The sequence below is a fragment of the Ooceraea biroi genome, chromosome 10, assembly GCF_003672135.1.
Source record: "Ooceraea biroi isolate clonal line C1 chromosome 10, Obir_v5.4, whole genome shotgun sequence".
In the NCBI taxonomy this organism is placed as follows: Eukaryota; Metazoa; Arthropoda; class Insecta; order Hymenoptera; family Formicidae; genus Ooceraea; species Ooceraea biroi.
This window is the reverse complement of record NC_039515.1, coordinates 4,635,551-4,651,718: the sequence shown is the minus strand read 5'-3', so window position 1 is coordinate 4,651,718 and position 16,168 is coordinate 4,635,551. Positions and strand designations below refer to the sequence as shown.

The following is a 16,168-nucleotide window of genomic DNA, read 5'->3' as shown; positions in this document are numbered from 1 at the left end:
AAAAAATTCTTATATCGAGTTTGCTTAGAAATGCTTTATTACAAAGTTATAAACCAATATTGAAAAGAAATATGAGATAAATAACAACGGAACATAGTGTAGAATTTGGAAGGTCGAAGATGTTTATGTTATGTGTATTCACATGTATTCATGTTCACTATGTTGAAACGATTCAGTATGATTGTTACTTTCACAACAGTAGCTGTTAGATTTCAATCGTCGTGTCAACTAGCAATTACTATCAGAATGCCAAAAGTGTTTTCAAATGAGGAATACACTGATATTCATTTCGTGTACGGATTCTGTGACGGAAATGCACGAGCTGCCGTACGAGAGTATCAACGTAGATTTCCTAACAGGAGAGTACCAGATAGATTTAAAGCAACGAATTACTAATTCAGTTACTGAGATGCAACAAAATTTTCAGGAATGTCGTACTGTAACAAATTCTGTACTACGTCGATGTCTAGCTTGTATCGATGTGCAAGGACAACATTTTGAAATGCGTCACTAAATCATTGCGTAGATAATTTTTATTTTTGTGAAAAAATCCGTTGTTACTTATCTCATATTTCTTTTCAATATTGGTTTATAACTTTGTAATAAAGCATTTCTAAGCAAACTCGATATAAGAATTTTTTCTTATTTCCACTAGTAGAATATGCTCCCGCAGTTTGTCGATTAAAACCCGGGACACCCTGTAGAATAAACTAAACATATAAACCATGTTTTTGCTAATGTATTAAAAAGTCCTGTTGCAAAATATCACTAGAAATTTTATCGAGACAATCGTAACCACGCAATCCAACTTTTGCACCAGCAATGCAGCATGCAAATTTGATAGCTCTTTGCAAACTCGTTTTATCAATAAAATCTTGTCGATTGTATTTTGTAGATTTTATTCTGGCATTTTGCTCAATATCTCCTCTAACTGTAATGTCTTGGTCAAAAGATCTATCCTTTGCTTGATTATAGTCACTCGCACATGTTACCTCTTGTTTACATTTGTACGTAAATTCTGCTTTAATTTTGTTTAAGTAATATAAAACAGCTGCATTGAAGGTATCACCTGCCCCTAAAGTATCGATCACCTTCTGCGGTGGATAAGCTGGAGATCTTACTATTGCACCACATGCAGTACGTGCAATTGCACCTTCTTCACTCCAGGCACAAATAAGAGTTCCTCTGAAAAGAAACTATAATAATCAATTTATACTAATACATTTTATATATCAAGAAATTTTTTTTTTTACCTGGACTTGCCATCTTGGCCGATGGTCTGCATTACTTCGTTCATGCTATTGAGACCCTGGTTCTTGGCAAAATCTTTTGCTACAAACGCTACATCAACGTATGGCAGTAGATCTAACAACCTTTCTGACCTAGGACTTTCTAATTCGGCGCTAATGGTAATTGGCACACGATTTTTCGCACTCTCATCATGCATATCACTCTCTGCTCCTCTCAATGAATCATTATAATCTTCTATACGCTGTATCATAAGTAATACTTTGTCGACGTTTCTTCCCTAAGAACGGGCAATGATTTAATATAAAAAATTTACGATACGAAATCATTGTTTCACTCTACACTAATTTGCCAAGTTTGTACAGACGTACTTCAAAGTGAATCCAGCTATATTCCTCCAAGTTAAGTTGTTCGAAATCTTTAAACGTTAAATCTGGTAAATTTTGATTGTGATATACAATTGTACGAGTTCCAGTACTTAAACTCAACAGAATGGTTGCAATAGGGCAGCCAATGCCTTCTATCACTGGGCAGTGGGAACAGTCAATTTTATATTTGCGCAGGTCATTTTGTAGAAAACTAATGTGTTCTTCCGCGCTCAAACAAGCCAAGAGCTCACAAGGTTGACTTAATAATGATAATACAGTACAAGTATTAGATGCATTGCCTCCCCTTTGCCATCTGTAGTCAACAGATCTGGAATTATACGTGTATAATATGAAGTTAAAATTAGACATTAGGAAATTTTCTATTTTTTAATAAATTCTACCTTAAAGCAACAAAGTTTTATTAGAAATAAAGTTTGAAAATGTCTGATACATGGATGTCTGATCTCAAATAAAGCTATAGTTTTCTATTCTTGTTTTTTTTGTTATGATACGTAATTACGCATAATTGTACTTGTAATATGTAATTGTATATAATTTGTAATATATGAATAACATCTATGTGCTAAAAATTACGGAAATATATTTATGAGCACGTAATGCTAATTGTAAGGTCTGATAATAAGCAAAATTCAACGGAGTTACTTAACAGCTATGAATACAGCTATACTATCAATACTTCAAAAATCGATCCATTTTTATTGATTTTAATTGTTACATTCTATTCTTTCTTCTTCTCAGCCGAAATAAATAATTTCAAGTATTAAGTTTTCACGTATCTTAAATTTCATTCAAAATTCCAAATTCGATTCAAATTGCAGCCAAACTTTGAACACTTTTTTCCGCGTTTTACGAACTTTGTATAATATGCAGAATTAAGTATATAGAAAATATTATGTACTGTGACAGTAAATACAAGACATAATAACTATTAAAACCAATAAGTTACAGATTTTATTAAGATTGTCGCAAAAATGTTAATAAAATCAAGAAAAATATAAATCGTTTTAATATGCATTCTAAAATACATTCCTTCAGCAGACTTTAGGAATCCGGATTTACATATGCATAAAGAAGAGAGAAAAAAACAATTTAATGACGAGTTGTTTTTCTATACCAAGTTTTTTTGCTTGTGTAATAAATCTGTTTTTTATCTCGCGGAAGCGAATGGCAGATGGTGATGCGCGCATATACTTACCTTAGAGTGGAATCCTCTGATGGAAAATGTGTGCACGTGTAGACGATGTCGAGGCAAACGCGTCCGACACAGAGAATTTTTCGAACATCTGGCTCTACCGAGGAATCACCGGTGACCTGCTCGGAGCCGGACATCATGTCATTGATGTTCCTCTTCGTTTTTCTTTAATAAATATTCATGTGTTTTAAAACAGTGCCTTCCTCATTTTAATTCAGTAAGCACGCAATTCGAATACTTGAGGACGAGCTGAACCCTGAACTAAGCAAGAATTAATCTCCGTTGACAATGTAGCCAACAGTGTAATTATACGTATATAGGCAAACCGTACTTATTAGCGGAGTAATGTCATGTTGGCATCAAACAGAACGCAGATGTTCTCTCTCTCTACCCTGCGATATTTTGCTGGAAGATAAAGTAAAGAGGTTAGAATCTTGCAATCCATCATGGCGTCCTTCATGAAGAGCACGAGTTCCTCATGTACAATCATGGTGGAAGTAACAAGGTGTGCTACTGCGCAGACATTTCTACTGACCAATAAGAGAGCGTGACAAGAGTCCGCCATCTTGAATAATTTAAGTGAATTAAAAAAAAGATTCGGATAAGAAAAGGATTAAATAAAAGATCTTTTGTGCGTACTTATGGTAAATATATTTTTTTAAATAAAATACAGGGTGTCCCAGACCTACCGTATCACCGGTTAATGGTAGATTCCCGAGGTGATTCTGAGACGAATGTTCCTCTTACAAAATGTCGAGGGTGGCGTAGTTTCGGCGCTACGATGGGTTGTAGTTATCCTATCCTTGTGTAGAATTTTCCCGCGTTCAGTGACGGTGGGTCGAAGGGTCTCGCGCATCGCTCATACTTCAATTTGAACAGCCGCGAAAAATTAAGATCAAATTGAAGTGTGCGCGATGCGCGGGACCCCTTCGACCCACCGTCACTGAACGCGGGAAAATTCTACACAAGGATAGGATAACTACAACCCCTCGTAGCGCCGAAACTACGTCACCCTCGACATTTTGCAAGAGGAATATTCGTCTCAGAATCACCTCAGGAATCTACCATTAACCGGTGATACGGTAGGTCTGGGACACCCTGTATAGGTAGTATCTCACGTAAAAATGACCGATCTTTATATTGCGAGTCTTAAAATGTTGAGAACAAACCCGAGCTAGATAAAGAAATTTTAAATAATGTATTTTATTATATTCTATTATATTTAATTTGTTAAATTCCATTTACCACCTTTCAATATTGCATATGTACATACCGTTCTTCGCATTGACATTTTCTTTGCAGTCTTTTCTACTGCGCAATCATTTCTTCATTTTTTGGAAATGAAAAATACCTAACATGTTTATTATTTCGTGACGTGTTTTTACACTTGTTAAACGAACACGACGGCATTGTGCGATGTGTGAGACTCTGAAACAGTGCATAACCTGTGTCTTGACACTTTCGTTTACATTTATTATCGCGTTGCTATTGGTTGCTATTTGCAAAATGGCGACAACTTGGTGCTGCGCAGAACGTGACGAAATTCGTCCGAGATAATAGCACACCATGTGTACAATCAATGCGTTCAGAGACGGTTCAGTCATGCTCGTGAATTCCATTCACGTGACATTGCGATTCAAATGCTACCATCTCGCGTTGGTTTTCGAACAAATCACTTCTTTCTCTATTAATTGATATCCGTCCTTTTTAAAAACACTGTTAATTACAGAAATAAAAAAATAAATGTCAATCCACACAACTTTGTCTGCATTTTCGTGTACACGTGACGCAATTAATGATTAGCCACGAAAGTTCACGCTTGGATGCAAGAGAGTTCTTTTCCAAGCTTGTATAAATTCTTTTTCATTTTCTATTTTCTGTTTGTTGCTGCCTATGTAATAAAATTGAATATTGAACGATATATGATATAATAAGGCTAAAAGAATTTATAAATTTTGCAAAATATATATAGTAAAGTTTAATTTTACATGTAAATTGTATAAAAAGAATGATCCGTAGAGGGTATTTCTATATATTATACCTATATTCGTGTATTTTATATTATTTCGTGTACTTTAGAAATTGAACATCCTTGTTTTGTATAATTCGTTTTTACGAATAACTTAAATTGTATAACATAATTCTAAATACAACCACTTTATACGTACACATTTTCACTCGACGAGTGCAGTATTTTGCAGTATTGACAATAGAACATTATATGTAAGTAAAGATTTCATGTTTATTATATTCAGTGTATACGTTTTCATTTCAGTAATAAATATCATCTATACGATATACAAATATAATATAGACACACAAGGATCCATTCTTTCAAAGTTCATTTATAATATTTACAGAATTTTTAATAACTAATTTTCGTATAAGTTTTCGGAAATTCGAGAAGATTCTGTCTCAGTACAACTGCATCCCTAATGCACGAATAAAAGGATCAGTGTTGTTGTAATAAAAGATCTGCATCATCTGGAATATGCACTTACACGATTTGTCCCACTTGCTCAAATTTTCGAAAACTATTACCAACACTGTTGCAAATTTACGATCAATGACGACAATGGAACATGATATCGCAATATCATTTAATCATTTTTGTAAGACAGTCATTTCCATAAACACAATACAAAAGTTCTCACAATATTGATGTTTCAATTCATCTCAACAACTAATATGGGTAAGTGCGCGAAAACAATCACAATATGTGCGATAAAGAATACTTGCAAATAATTATATTGACGAATATAAAAAGAAAATTATTCAAAATCATCGCCTCATTACCAATAAGAATAATGTAAAAGTATAAAAAAGGAAAAAAGAGCAATATTTTATTAAAGCATTATATTATTAGAACCTACGAAAGGCAGGAGTTTAGAGAGGTAATCGATTTACAAAAACTTCGATATTGAATCAGGAAATCTTGTTTTTATTTCCAAAAATATGTCGCCCACATCTGGACCGTCCAAAACTGCCTGCAAATACAAATAAAAGAAAACTGTGAGAACTTTTTCGGCATATAAACTGCGAAACTTATTCCCAATGCGAAACTCCCCTTTCATAGTTCGAGAATGATCGTTCGTACATATCGTGCGTTCAAGACTTCCAGTATAAAATTGGATGAAATTTCACATAAGAGAGATAATAAAGATTGCAATAACAAAGACCACACTCCCTTAAAAGGTCAAACACTTTATTTAATATGAATGAGGTGTGTGCGCCTGGGATTTAGGATATACAAAAAATTCATATCGTCTATCCTTGAATATACATCTCCTGCGGCAACGCTTGTGATTAAAATATCCCCTCCAATACCCAACTAAACCTCTGCCTAGACAAACAAGTTGTAATCGCGGTAAGAGAAGCGTCAAATAAGGACTGTTAACCACAACAGATTGGATCACCCAGTTAGAAATGTCGTGGGAGAAAATAGATGGGATCAGAAGCCTCAAAAGAACCGACTTGAGAATTTTTATCACGACCATGGGACCTGCGATGGGATAAGAGCACAGACGCATTCTGTGAGTAATGTAAAACCTCTAACCTGTTGCAATAATAGGGCTAAAAGTGTGTTGTATCGAATTGCGCCGGGCCGCGGCTTCTCGCGTTTTAATCTTATTTGTCTCACCCTACGGCGTGAGATTTTTTTAAACTCTATGCCAATATTACTATGTTGTAAATATAAAAATTAAAATGAAAAATAAATCCTGTGGATAGCAATTGGTGGTATCAGCAGTACCAATGAAAGAGATGTATAGTATAATATTTATAGTAATATCTATAGCGGTAACGATAGGAATAATAGTAATAGTAGTAGTAGTAATAATAGCAGCAGCAGCGGCGGCGGCGGCGATGGCGGCGGCGGCGGCAGCAGCAGCGATATCGGTAGCGGCAACAGTAGTGGTAATTACACTAATAGTAATAATAATCGTACTACACTAACTCCTGTAGCGTAACAGATAACTATTTCCGTAATCTACTATTATAAATCGAAACGAATATGAAAACGTTGGAATATTTTGGTTTAGATCGCGTTTACATAAGCGATATAGTCCACCAACTCACTCAGTATATATACTCACACACCATGAGAGATCGATCAGCTGAGAGCTTCTTTCACTTACTTTTTATTATTTTTTTTTTATTATAATGGATTATAGCCAATAGTCGGACTTAGATCAAATCAGCGACATTCATTGGCATCTCGTCGATGTGAGTGTTATAGAATTGCTCGATATCTTTTAAGGTTCGTTTATCTTCCTCCGTCACGAAGTTAATGGCCACACCTTTACGACCAAAACGACCACCACGACCAATTCTGCAATAAAACGGGGAACATATTGAGTAATCATAAATTCTCGCATGTATATGGTACATGTATGCATGTATGCGCTACACCATAAAGTTCTGCTATCTTAAAATGAATATCAAATTTGCATAAAACGTAATGTCGTTTTGCGTGATACAAAAATTAGAGTAATTGCAAATTTTCGCTTCTATTTCTAAAATTGATATTTTATTGATATTTCGCATAGTAGTGTGCCAAATATATTTAGTTTTTAAAGATTTAAAGAAATAAACATACACAGTGGAACATATTTAATATTTGTAACCAATCGATTATTTAAAACTGATTAAAAATTTAGTACTTTACAAATATAGAATATCTTCTTTGTAATTAAAAATTTCCAAAGCTCCATTGAAATAAATCAGAAATACTGCATCAATTTCAAAATCGTGATAAGGACACTAAAACTACGACTATTAAACGCGCAGCCTCACCTGTGAATGTAATTTTCTCGGTTGGAAGGTAAATCATAGTTGATGACAAGTGAAACCTGCTGCACGTCAATACCACGCGCCAAAAGATCGGTGGTGATCAAAACTCTGGATGATCCAGTACGGAATTGCCTCATGATGAGATCACGCTCCTTCTGTTCCATGTCGCCATGCATGGCCGAAACAGTAAAGTCGCGTTTATGCATGCTCTCGGTCAACCAATCGACCTTACGCCGCGTATTACAGAAGATGACAGCCTGGGTGATGCTCAGCGTATCGTACAGATCGCAGAGAGTCTCCAATTTCCAATCTTCACGCTCAACGTAAACGAAAAATTGCTTGATACCCTCGAGGGTTAGCTCCTCCTTTTTAACCAGGATGCGGATGGGATTGCGCATGAAGCATTTGGACACGTCCAACACATCAGATGGCATTGTCGCAGATAATAATATCACCTGGAAGAAACGAGCACGTTGCGGTAAAACGACCAAGTACCGACGATCGTCCACGAGGAGTCAATACGTGTCGATACAATGTGATGGCCGATATATTATATGCTGATGGAAGAAATAAATAAATCAACTGCGTTTACTGAGAGATGTTATATAAATAACTAGAAATGTGTGCAATGTAACGGCATTCATGCTGTAACAGGTACTGCAAAATTGCTGTTGCTATCACATAAATATTAAAGTGTCTAATTGATCTTTCAGGATATTATGATTATTATTAGGAGTGCTATATGCCACAATAATCGTTTGCGTTTAGGCCACTATTTACTTTAGACAAAAAAGATAACACATTTGATGGTAAACAGCGTATATGGTCAAACCTATATAGTGTACATCTGTCAGAAAAAAATGACACTATTACGACGCACCTGTATTTTATAATATATTTGTTAACTCGATTATATTACAAGGTATACCGCAACTTTTTCGTCTTGTACGATTTGATTGTGGACTTGTCCAAAAAAGATACTTTCTAACAATTGAAATAAAATTATCTATTAGATGACGATTTCAATTCAGAGATCTACGACGCTCCGATATCTCATTCTCCTGTATTTACCTGCACTTCGTTGGGTAATAATTTGAATACATCGTGGATCTGATCCTTAAAACCTCGGGAAAGCATTTCGTCGGCCTCGTCCAGCACAAACAGTTTGATGCTGCCTGCCCGAAGTGCTCGTCGACTGATCATATCGTAAACCCTACCAGGGGTACCGACCACCACGTGGACCCCCTGATCCAGTTTTCGCATATCTTCACGTACATTGGTGCCACCAATGCATGCGTGACACTCCGCATGCATAAAATCTCCTAGAGCGATTACGACTTTCTGGATCTAAACGAAAACGAATCATGAGAAACTCGTACGAAACGTAAGTTTCTGTCGAAGCGATCGAGTCTGCTAAACTTGCTTACTTGTTGCGCTAATTCACGAGTCGGTGCGAGGATTAAAGCCTGGCACTCTTTAATACTAGTGTCGATTTGTTGAAGGATCGATATTGAAAAGGTAGCAGTCTTGCCGGTACCTACGGGATTGTTGGAAACATAATTTATTAACATGCAATAATAATGGGTGGTATAACGTGTTACACAGGTTATCTGTTACGTGTTACGTGGCAAGACTTACCAGACTGAGCCTGAGCAATAACGTCGAGCCCCCTTATACATGGTAGGATGGCACGTTGTTGGATTGCCGATGGTTTTTCAAAGCCATAAGCATATATACCACGTAGTAGTTCTTCTTTTAAATTCATTTCATCAAAGTTCTCCACAACCTGTTTGAATTCAAGTTTATCGATGCGATGCAATTTCCGACACATGTAATTTTGTAATTGTAATAAAACTTGTTGGGATAATCGTATAAAATTAAATTTTACATCATATCAGATAACACACAATGTGCCAAAAGATATTTGAAAAAATATTAAGAATATTTTTAAAAATATTTGAAATGTGAAATTTACGTGCGTTCACATAGATAACCTAATAGGCTATTTATCATGGACTTTAAATCTAGCTAATATCAGTAATTTCAGATAACAAATTAGCATTTGTACGGTAGCATGTGCTATTCCAAATATCTGGATTAACGCACACACACATTTATCTATACTGATAACGCTAATCACAATCATTAAAGTTTAAGTAATGGGAGAAGCATCATTTTTCCAAACGTTAAGGTGATCCTGGAGTGACCAGGGAATTTCTTCGCGATGGTGCTGCCATTTGCACAAAAAAATGCTTTTTATAAAAATTTCGCAATTTGTACGCACAAAATCGCAGTTTCGCAAGGTGGGCACCACCTACACAATTAAGGAATATGAGGATGCTTGTCGAAGTGATTTTAGAAGCGTAATAAAAGAGAATTCTGTACAATCCTTTACAGAATACAGGATTCTGACAGGATTGTACAGAATTCTCTTTTATTACGCTTCTAAAATCACTTCGACAAGCATTCTCATATTCCTTAATTGTGTCCCCACCTTGCGAAACTGCGATTTTGTGCGTACAAATTGTGAAATTTTTATATTAAGCATTTTAATTGTCATTTCTGAGCAAATGGCAACACTGTTTCACTAGTCACTCCAGGATCACCTTAAAGAGAGAAATAAATATTAGAATTGTTCTTACAGTTTACCAACCAAACTTGCAAAGTAAAAACTTGTTGCACGTTATTTATTATTCGCAAGTTATTATGCCGTAATAATAAAATAAGCCAGTTTACTCACAACTTCCCAGTTGGACTCGATGACGCCATCAGGGTCCATTCCAGGAGGCCCATCGTACGTGGGCTGCTCACTTTCACTAGGACCATTTTTTGAATCCCCTGGCCATTGATCATCATTCCTAAAATATAAAATAAGATATTAATAATCCCAAGCACTAATAAACAATAAAGTATGTATTGGGTTTATGAACAATATACAAAATAAATGGTAAAATACACGTAATGTACAGAAAAGCTTGGTTATATTTCACTCCCAATATTACTTTTAATAGAATGAATAATCACGACACTACAGTATAAAATAAAAAATAATAGAAAAAAGCATTTTAATTTTCTGCATTCTCGATAAGAATGATCCGAGTTCGTCGAGAAACTTAACAACGCAGATTAAGAAAAAAAAAAAAAGGAAAAAACCAAAGAAGCGCGCGTGTTCCGCGTTTTATATCAGTAAAGAAAACTGATAATAACGGTCACTGCGATCAAGCGATGACAAATGATTTTGCAACCACGTGACCTTGGGAATCAAACTTTTAAATCGATCTCGCGCGGCCCTCGAAAATACCACGGATTCCCACGAGCATAAAAATTCGATGGCCGTTTCCGCGATTGCGAGCGTCACAGGTGCGAACAAGCCGACGGGCGCAGATTGGTAGAATGGAACTCGCGGCACGAGTCTCGCGTCGAGCGCTTTGACAGTGTGTGACTCACGCGGAAGCGTGGCCGAAGAGATGCGAGACGTGTTGCTTCGCCGAGGCAAGAGCGGCGCACGCAAACGTGCACGATGGACTCGCGGGGCGCGAGCCACGAGGTCGCGGGTCAACGCGATTGATTTTTCAGCCCGGAAAACGCATTTATTACGTAATTCCGGAGCCGAACGGGGAAAAACCGTTTGCTCACCCATGCGGTTTGCACACGGGCGATGGAAGGAGCCTCGTCCACGCTCATACGGCACCGAGACGCCCAGCGTCGTGCCGCTGCGGCCGCTCGTCCCGCGAAATTCGCAGAACCCCGTCGCGGGAGCACTCGGCGAGGTTAAGCGGCGAGCCGAGCGCGCGGCCACGAGCTGCCGTCTTTGATGCCGCGGAGACAATGTGACAAAAACGAACGCACGCCATGTTGTCAGTCTCGTGTCGCCGTGCACTCCTCCGATTGCGGCACACTATTTCTCGCGGGCGTATCTTAACCCCGTACGTGCGAATTCCGCGGCGCGCGAGATCAACGACAGCATCGGCGTTACGGAAATCCCGGAGCATGCTAGAACGCGAACGTGGCACGCCGTTACGCCGAAAAAAACACAGAACTTACCTTCGTTCAGCTGTATGCGACATGTTACTCGTGAGAGCTAGGCGGAAAGGAAGAGTTCGTCTGGCGTCGCGATCAGTATTCTCCCGACTGCCACGACGTGGCGCTGCGAACGGCGGCAATTTAGAGACTTGGACGATTTCCGTTTGAGCAAGAGATCGTATCAGCTCTATTGGACACTAACGCTGTCACACGTTGCGACAAACTAGGATAGATTAATGATTTTTCCTGCCAATAGAATGATTTTACCGATATTTCATTTCGCAATGATCGGCGCGCATGACGGAAATGATATACTACCCATGATATCTTGCGACTTCATAACGGGGTCTGTGGCGGCAAATACAAATGATGAAATATAAACACTTAAACATTTTTTGTTACAAATATATTTCTTATTTAGTGATGACAAAATTGTTGAAGTTGTATCTAAAACACTTTTTTCTTAATTTCGTGTATTTTTGTAGTTACAATTTACAATTTACATTTTTTCAACGTTTAAAAACTGTTGCTTTAAATAGTATTTTTTAAAACCAGTAATAAATCTCAGTTTTTAAAAAGTATGAGTAGAATGTATAGAACAGTCATCATTCGTAGCGGGTTTCCAACTTTTAATACTGTGTACTTTTTCTATAACTATGTTTTAAATTAAGATTATGTTAAAATATAAACAGCTTGAAATTAAATGAATGTGATGTGATTACATCTGTTCTCCCTCTCCCTTTCTCTCTCTCCCATAAAGCTAAAAGGCCTTATCTTCAATCATTAAGTTGAAAACTGTAGTATTCTTCTGCATAAAAAATATGCCATTAGTCAATTTCATTTGAACTTCATATAAATCTATAGAAAATGATAGGGCCGATCTTGGAACGCGCCATGTACATTACGTATTTATATAAATATTCTACTTATATACAATCATTTGTGTATTTAACTGTAATTACTGCTAAGCATTGTTACGTTATGATAAAAAATATTATTTTTCAACTCCTATGGCTTTTAAATTAAAATAATATTTTTGTTTTCACTGGTTCGGGTTTGCTCACTTATCTCTGCATCTTGAGATCAGAGGAAGAACAGAGACTCGTCTATATATAATATTTACAGAAAGGCACAAGTGAGTATTACTACTAATGTCGCCATTGGAAAGATTATGTATATACCCATCCGCGGCTGGCAGACAGAAATCAGTACATTAACATCATCAGTTTCATCATGTTCTATACCATCTCTAGTTGGTATTTCGACAATTACCCTATCCGCCGAGAAGGGAGCCAAGGAAAATGTACATTCCGTTTGATTGATACACGACTTGGTCACGTTCTCGTACTGGAAGGACGGCTTATATATGTCAAAGAGCGCGTAAATATCATTGGACACAATGTCGTTGTCGCTGTAGAAGATGTAATAGTAATAACCATTCTCCACCACGTGATGGTTCGCCTGTGTGCGCTTACCGCTGAGCAAATAGGAAATATTCGTGCACTGATCGGAAGGCTCGAATTCATGAGCTAGAAGTATAGCTCCGTCGTAGCAACTGAATAAATCGCTCTCGAAACTGGAGACTGACGATTCCTCGTCAGAATTCGACGTGAAATTTTTATCGGCATTCCCACCGTGCTTGATTCCCTGATCCAGTAAGGACGGCGGCTTTACGAGTCCCCAATTTCTCTTGGCTCTTCTTCTCGCTGGGATCTGATCAGCAATCTTCTCCGAGAACTTTCCTCCCCATTCGAGCACGTCCCTTTCGTCGACCGGATATGAACCTAATTTTCGTTTTAATTTTTCTACACGCGTTTTCCTCTCATCAACCTGAACTTCATTTATTTCCTCCGCTTGATCATCATCATTTCTCGTTTGCTCGGTTTTCCTCTTTTTCGTTTTACGGTGCTTCATGTGTCTCAACCTTTTGCCGTCATTCATGACTTCTTGCTGGTCATGTGTGTGCTTCTGGATGTAAGACGCTGCAGTCTGATAAAACATTTCTAAGTCTTCTACATATTTCTCATCAGTCGGAGTATACGCTTTCTCGTTATCGTTTCTGTTCACAGGCACCGTGGAATGATTTTCCCAAGGATTTTCAGAGCTGATACTTACGGATGGTTTGTTAACAGGCCTGACTGTAGTTATCTCATTGGAATCTATTTCTTGTGCATCTGATTCATATATTATCTTAACCTGCCTGTTTGCACCTGGTACGAACATATCTGATGTCTGTTCCTTATTCTCATTGTGCTCCAACAGCCCACAGGTATGTAAATTCTTTTCTCCTTTTACCACTAATATAGATGCTCCCTGAAATCTAAGTAGATATTTTTATTTGCACGTTTTAATGTCGTCTGTACATTGTACAAATCAATGAAATTAGATAAGACACATATAAATGCATGTCTTTACTTTATCGTAAATATAATAATCTTTTTATCTTTACCTTGAACACACGGAGAGCGATACAGTCGCATTTTTTAATAAATAAAATCCCCAATACTCTAAGGTATCATCTGGTAAATTCATACTCTTCTTTAGCCTTATGTGCTTTCGATATGATGTTACTTCTGGGCGACGAGCCATTTGGAAAGCATTAAAAGTACCATTCATCCGTAGAGTATGTCCCTATCAGGAAAAACAAATTTTGTTAGCATTATATAATCTTATAAATATAATCGATATATTCTTATATAATAATATAGCTATTGAGAAATTATATATATGTAATTATAGAAACAAAGATATTAATGTATCCTTACCGAACAAAATATTGTTGAAATTCCATCGTTAATTTCCATAATATCAGATTCTGTTACAGCATATGCAACATCTGCATAAAAAATGTGCCGTAGATACAGTGGAATTATTATAAGAGCACTTGGCACTATACTTATCACTGTGCAGAAAACCAGTACTCTCTTGACGCCATGCATTCTGGCTATAATATTGAATGGATATTAGTAACATCAATATCATTTATATTAATTAAAGCATGAAAAAAACAAAAATTATTTATCTGCAAAAGATACCTACACATTATGCTTTATCAAAGCTAATGTTGCATCTTGCTATAAATTATATATTCAATTTATATAAATATGTATAAGCTTAACTGAATATTATATTCAGAATAAAAAAACGGGAAAATATCTATGTTCATAAATAATTAAAAGTAGTTTGAGAAATAGTTAAAGATATAATTGTTAAAGATATTATTTGCAGATATATGTTACATGTGTATGTGTGTGTGTGTAAAGTACATATATAGGCATCTAAAAATCGTACTTATTTTAATTTAGATAAAATTGCATATCGGACATGACACATATATAACACATAAAAAAAGTCACCTTGCCATATGCTTCAATTTGTCGAAATTTGTTAATAAATAAACTGTTTTAAAGAGGTTATGTTTTTTCATTTATTTAAATAAAACGAATCTTAATTCTTTTACAAAGAACAGAAAATTGTAATGTTCATAATCTTATTAGCACATATAAAGCACCGTGTAGTATATATATTGTTCAAGTCTCAAGCACTCATATAATTGTCTTCTCAAACAAACATATCTATTGTACTGTATTATGCGTTTTTCTTTTAGGGAAAGATAATTATGTGTCTTCACTGATTCAGTAAACTCGTAAAATATCAAGACAAAAACTTTATACTTCATTCAAATTCTCGTTCACGAAGTAACGAAAACAAGGTTAGAAGTTGAAAATACAGATGAAAACTGAATACTGTTGACCGTTTGATAAGGAAAATATGTGATTAGTATTCGACCAATATCGCGCCTGATTTGTACGTAATATTGATATAAGAGCGAAAGCCGCGCGTTATTACTGCGCATGCGTTAAAAGCACATTATCTGCAACACATGAATTCATATAAACAATGAAAATTTTTGCACTCGACATTCCTCAAAGAAAAGTTAATATAATCTGTTAATTTTCAACATTAAATATCATTGCAACTAAAGTTAAATCTATAACTAAACCAACAGTTTGCAAAAGCAAAATTTAATACCTGTTTTCCTTTTTTCTTTGAATGTTCTTCCTTAAATTTCCACTTTGTTTACGCCACACGTGGGAAAATTGTTTGTCTTTCCTTTTCACAAAGGATCAACTGCACTTGTGCAGAAGTCTTCATTTAATGTCACAATGCAGCTCTGCTTTTTTTTAATATTCGCTTCTACTATAAAAAATTGATATTTTTAATTTTTTTATGTAAAGATGAATGTTTCCCTTCAATTAATCACAAAAGTATTTCTAACGTTCAGGTCAGGCTACGTTCCAAAACGCAAAGTAACTTACAACATAGGCGAAACCTATTCCTTCCAAAATTCATAGTCAATCTCGAATCAACTTTATGACCTGGTTTCGAGGTGGATTGAAAAAATAACCCATGGTTACTTGGTTTAATGGCGTTTTATCGTTACAGTTCGATTTTTGAAACTTGATAATTGATATGGATAACAGAATATTCGCATATATCTTTATATATATATATTATACACTTA

General features: G+C 36.1%; 3 protein-coding genes across 11 annotated transcripts; all 3 read right to left on the bottom strand.

The window, feature by feature from the left end:
- Positions 1-673: 673 nt before the first annotated feature.
- On the bottom strand, positions 674-3,449 carry LOC105278224 (ketohexokinase). Of its 2 annotated transcripts, none has more exons than XM_011337155.3 (5): positions 3,161-3,449; positions 2,833-3,090; positions 1,620-1,944; positions 1,254-1,528; positions 674-1,185 (listed from the first exon to the last, which is right to left on the bottom strand). In XM_011337155.3, the coding sequence occupies exons 2-5, from the start codon at positions 2,967-2,969 to the stop codon at positions 735-737; spliced, it is 1,188 nt and encodes a 395-aa protein (XP_011335457.2). In that variant the 5' UTR covers positions 2,970-3,090; positions 3,161-3,449; the 3' UTR covers positions 674-734. The 2 variants fall into 2 exon arrangements, with proteins under 2 accessions (XP_011335457.2, XP_011335458.2); XM_011337156.3 differs by having other exon boundaries at positions 2,833-2,994.
- A 1,604-nt stretch (positions 3,450-5,053) lies between these two features.
- Positions 5,054-11,816, bottom strand: LOC105278225 (eukaryotic initiation factor 4A-I). 2 transcript variants are annotated; one of them, XM_011337159.3, is made up of 8 exons: positions 11,665-11,816; positions 10,361-10,478; positions 9,259-9,406; positions 9,048-9,157; positions 8,692-8,967; positions 7,624-8,075; positions 6,966-7,159; positions 5,054-5,816 (listed from the first exon to the last, which is right to left on the bottom strand). In XM_011337159.3, the coding sequence occupies exons 1-7, from the start codon at positions 11,685-11,687 to the stop codon at positions 7,015-7,017; spliced, it is 1,272 nt and encodes a 423-aa protein (XP_011335461.1). In that variant the 5' UTR covers positions 11,688-11,816; the 3' UTR covers positions 5,054-5,816; positions 6,966-7,014. The 2 variants fall into 2 exon arrangements, with proteins under 2 accessions (XP_011335461.1, XP_011335460.1); XM_011337158.3 differs by having other exon boundaries at positions 5,413-7,159.
- Positions 11,817-12,034: 218 nt separating this feature from the next.
- On the bottom strand, positions 12,035-16,055 carry LOC105278226. Of its 7 annotated transcripts, none has more exons than XM_011337161.2 (7): positions 15,963-16,055; positions 15,676-15,843; positions 15,000-15,517; positions 14,683-14,717; positions 14,409-14,587; positions 14,093-14,274; positions 12,035-13,963 (listed from the first exon to the last, which is right to left on the bottom strand). In XM_011337161.2, the coding sequence occupies exons 4-7, from the start codon at positions 14,684-14,686 to the stop codon at positions 12,763-12,765; spliced, it is 1,566 nt and encodes a 521-aa protein (XP_011335463.1). In that variant the 5' UTR covers positions 14,687-14,717; positions 15,000-15,517; positions 15,676-15,843; positions 15,963-16,055; the 3' UTR covers positions 12,035-12,762. The 7 variants fall into 7 exon arrangements, with proteins under 7 accessions (XP_011335463.1, XP_011335469.1, XP_026829154.1 ...); XM_011337167.2 differs by lacking the exon at positions 15,963-16,055 and having other exon boundaries at positions 12,035-13,632; positions 13,759-13,963; positions 15,676-15,939; XM_026973353.1 differs by lacking the exon at positions 15,963-16,055 and having other exon boundaries at positions 15,676-15,939.
- Positions 16,056-16,168: the final 113 nt, after the last annotated feature.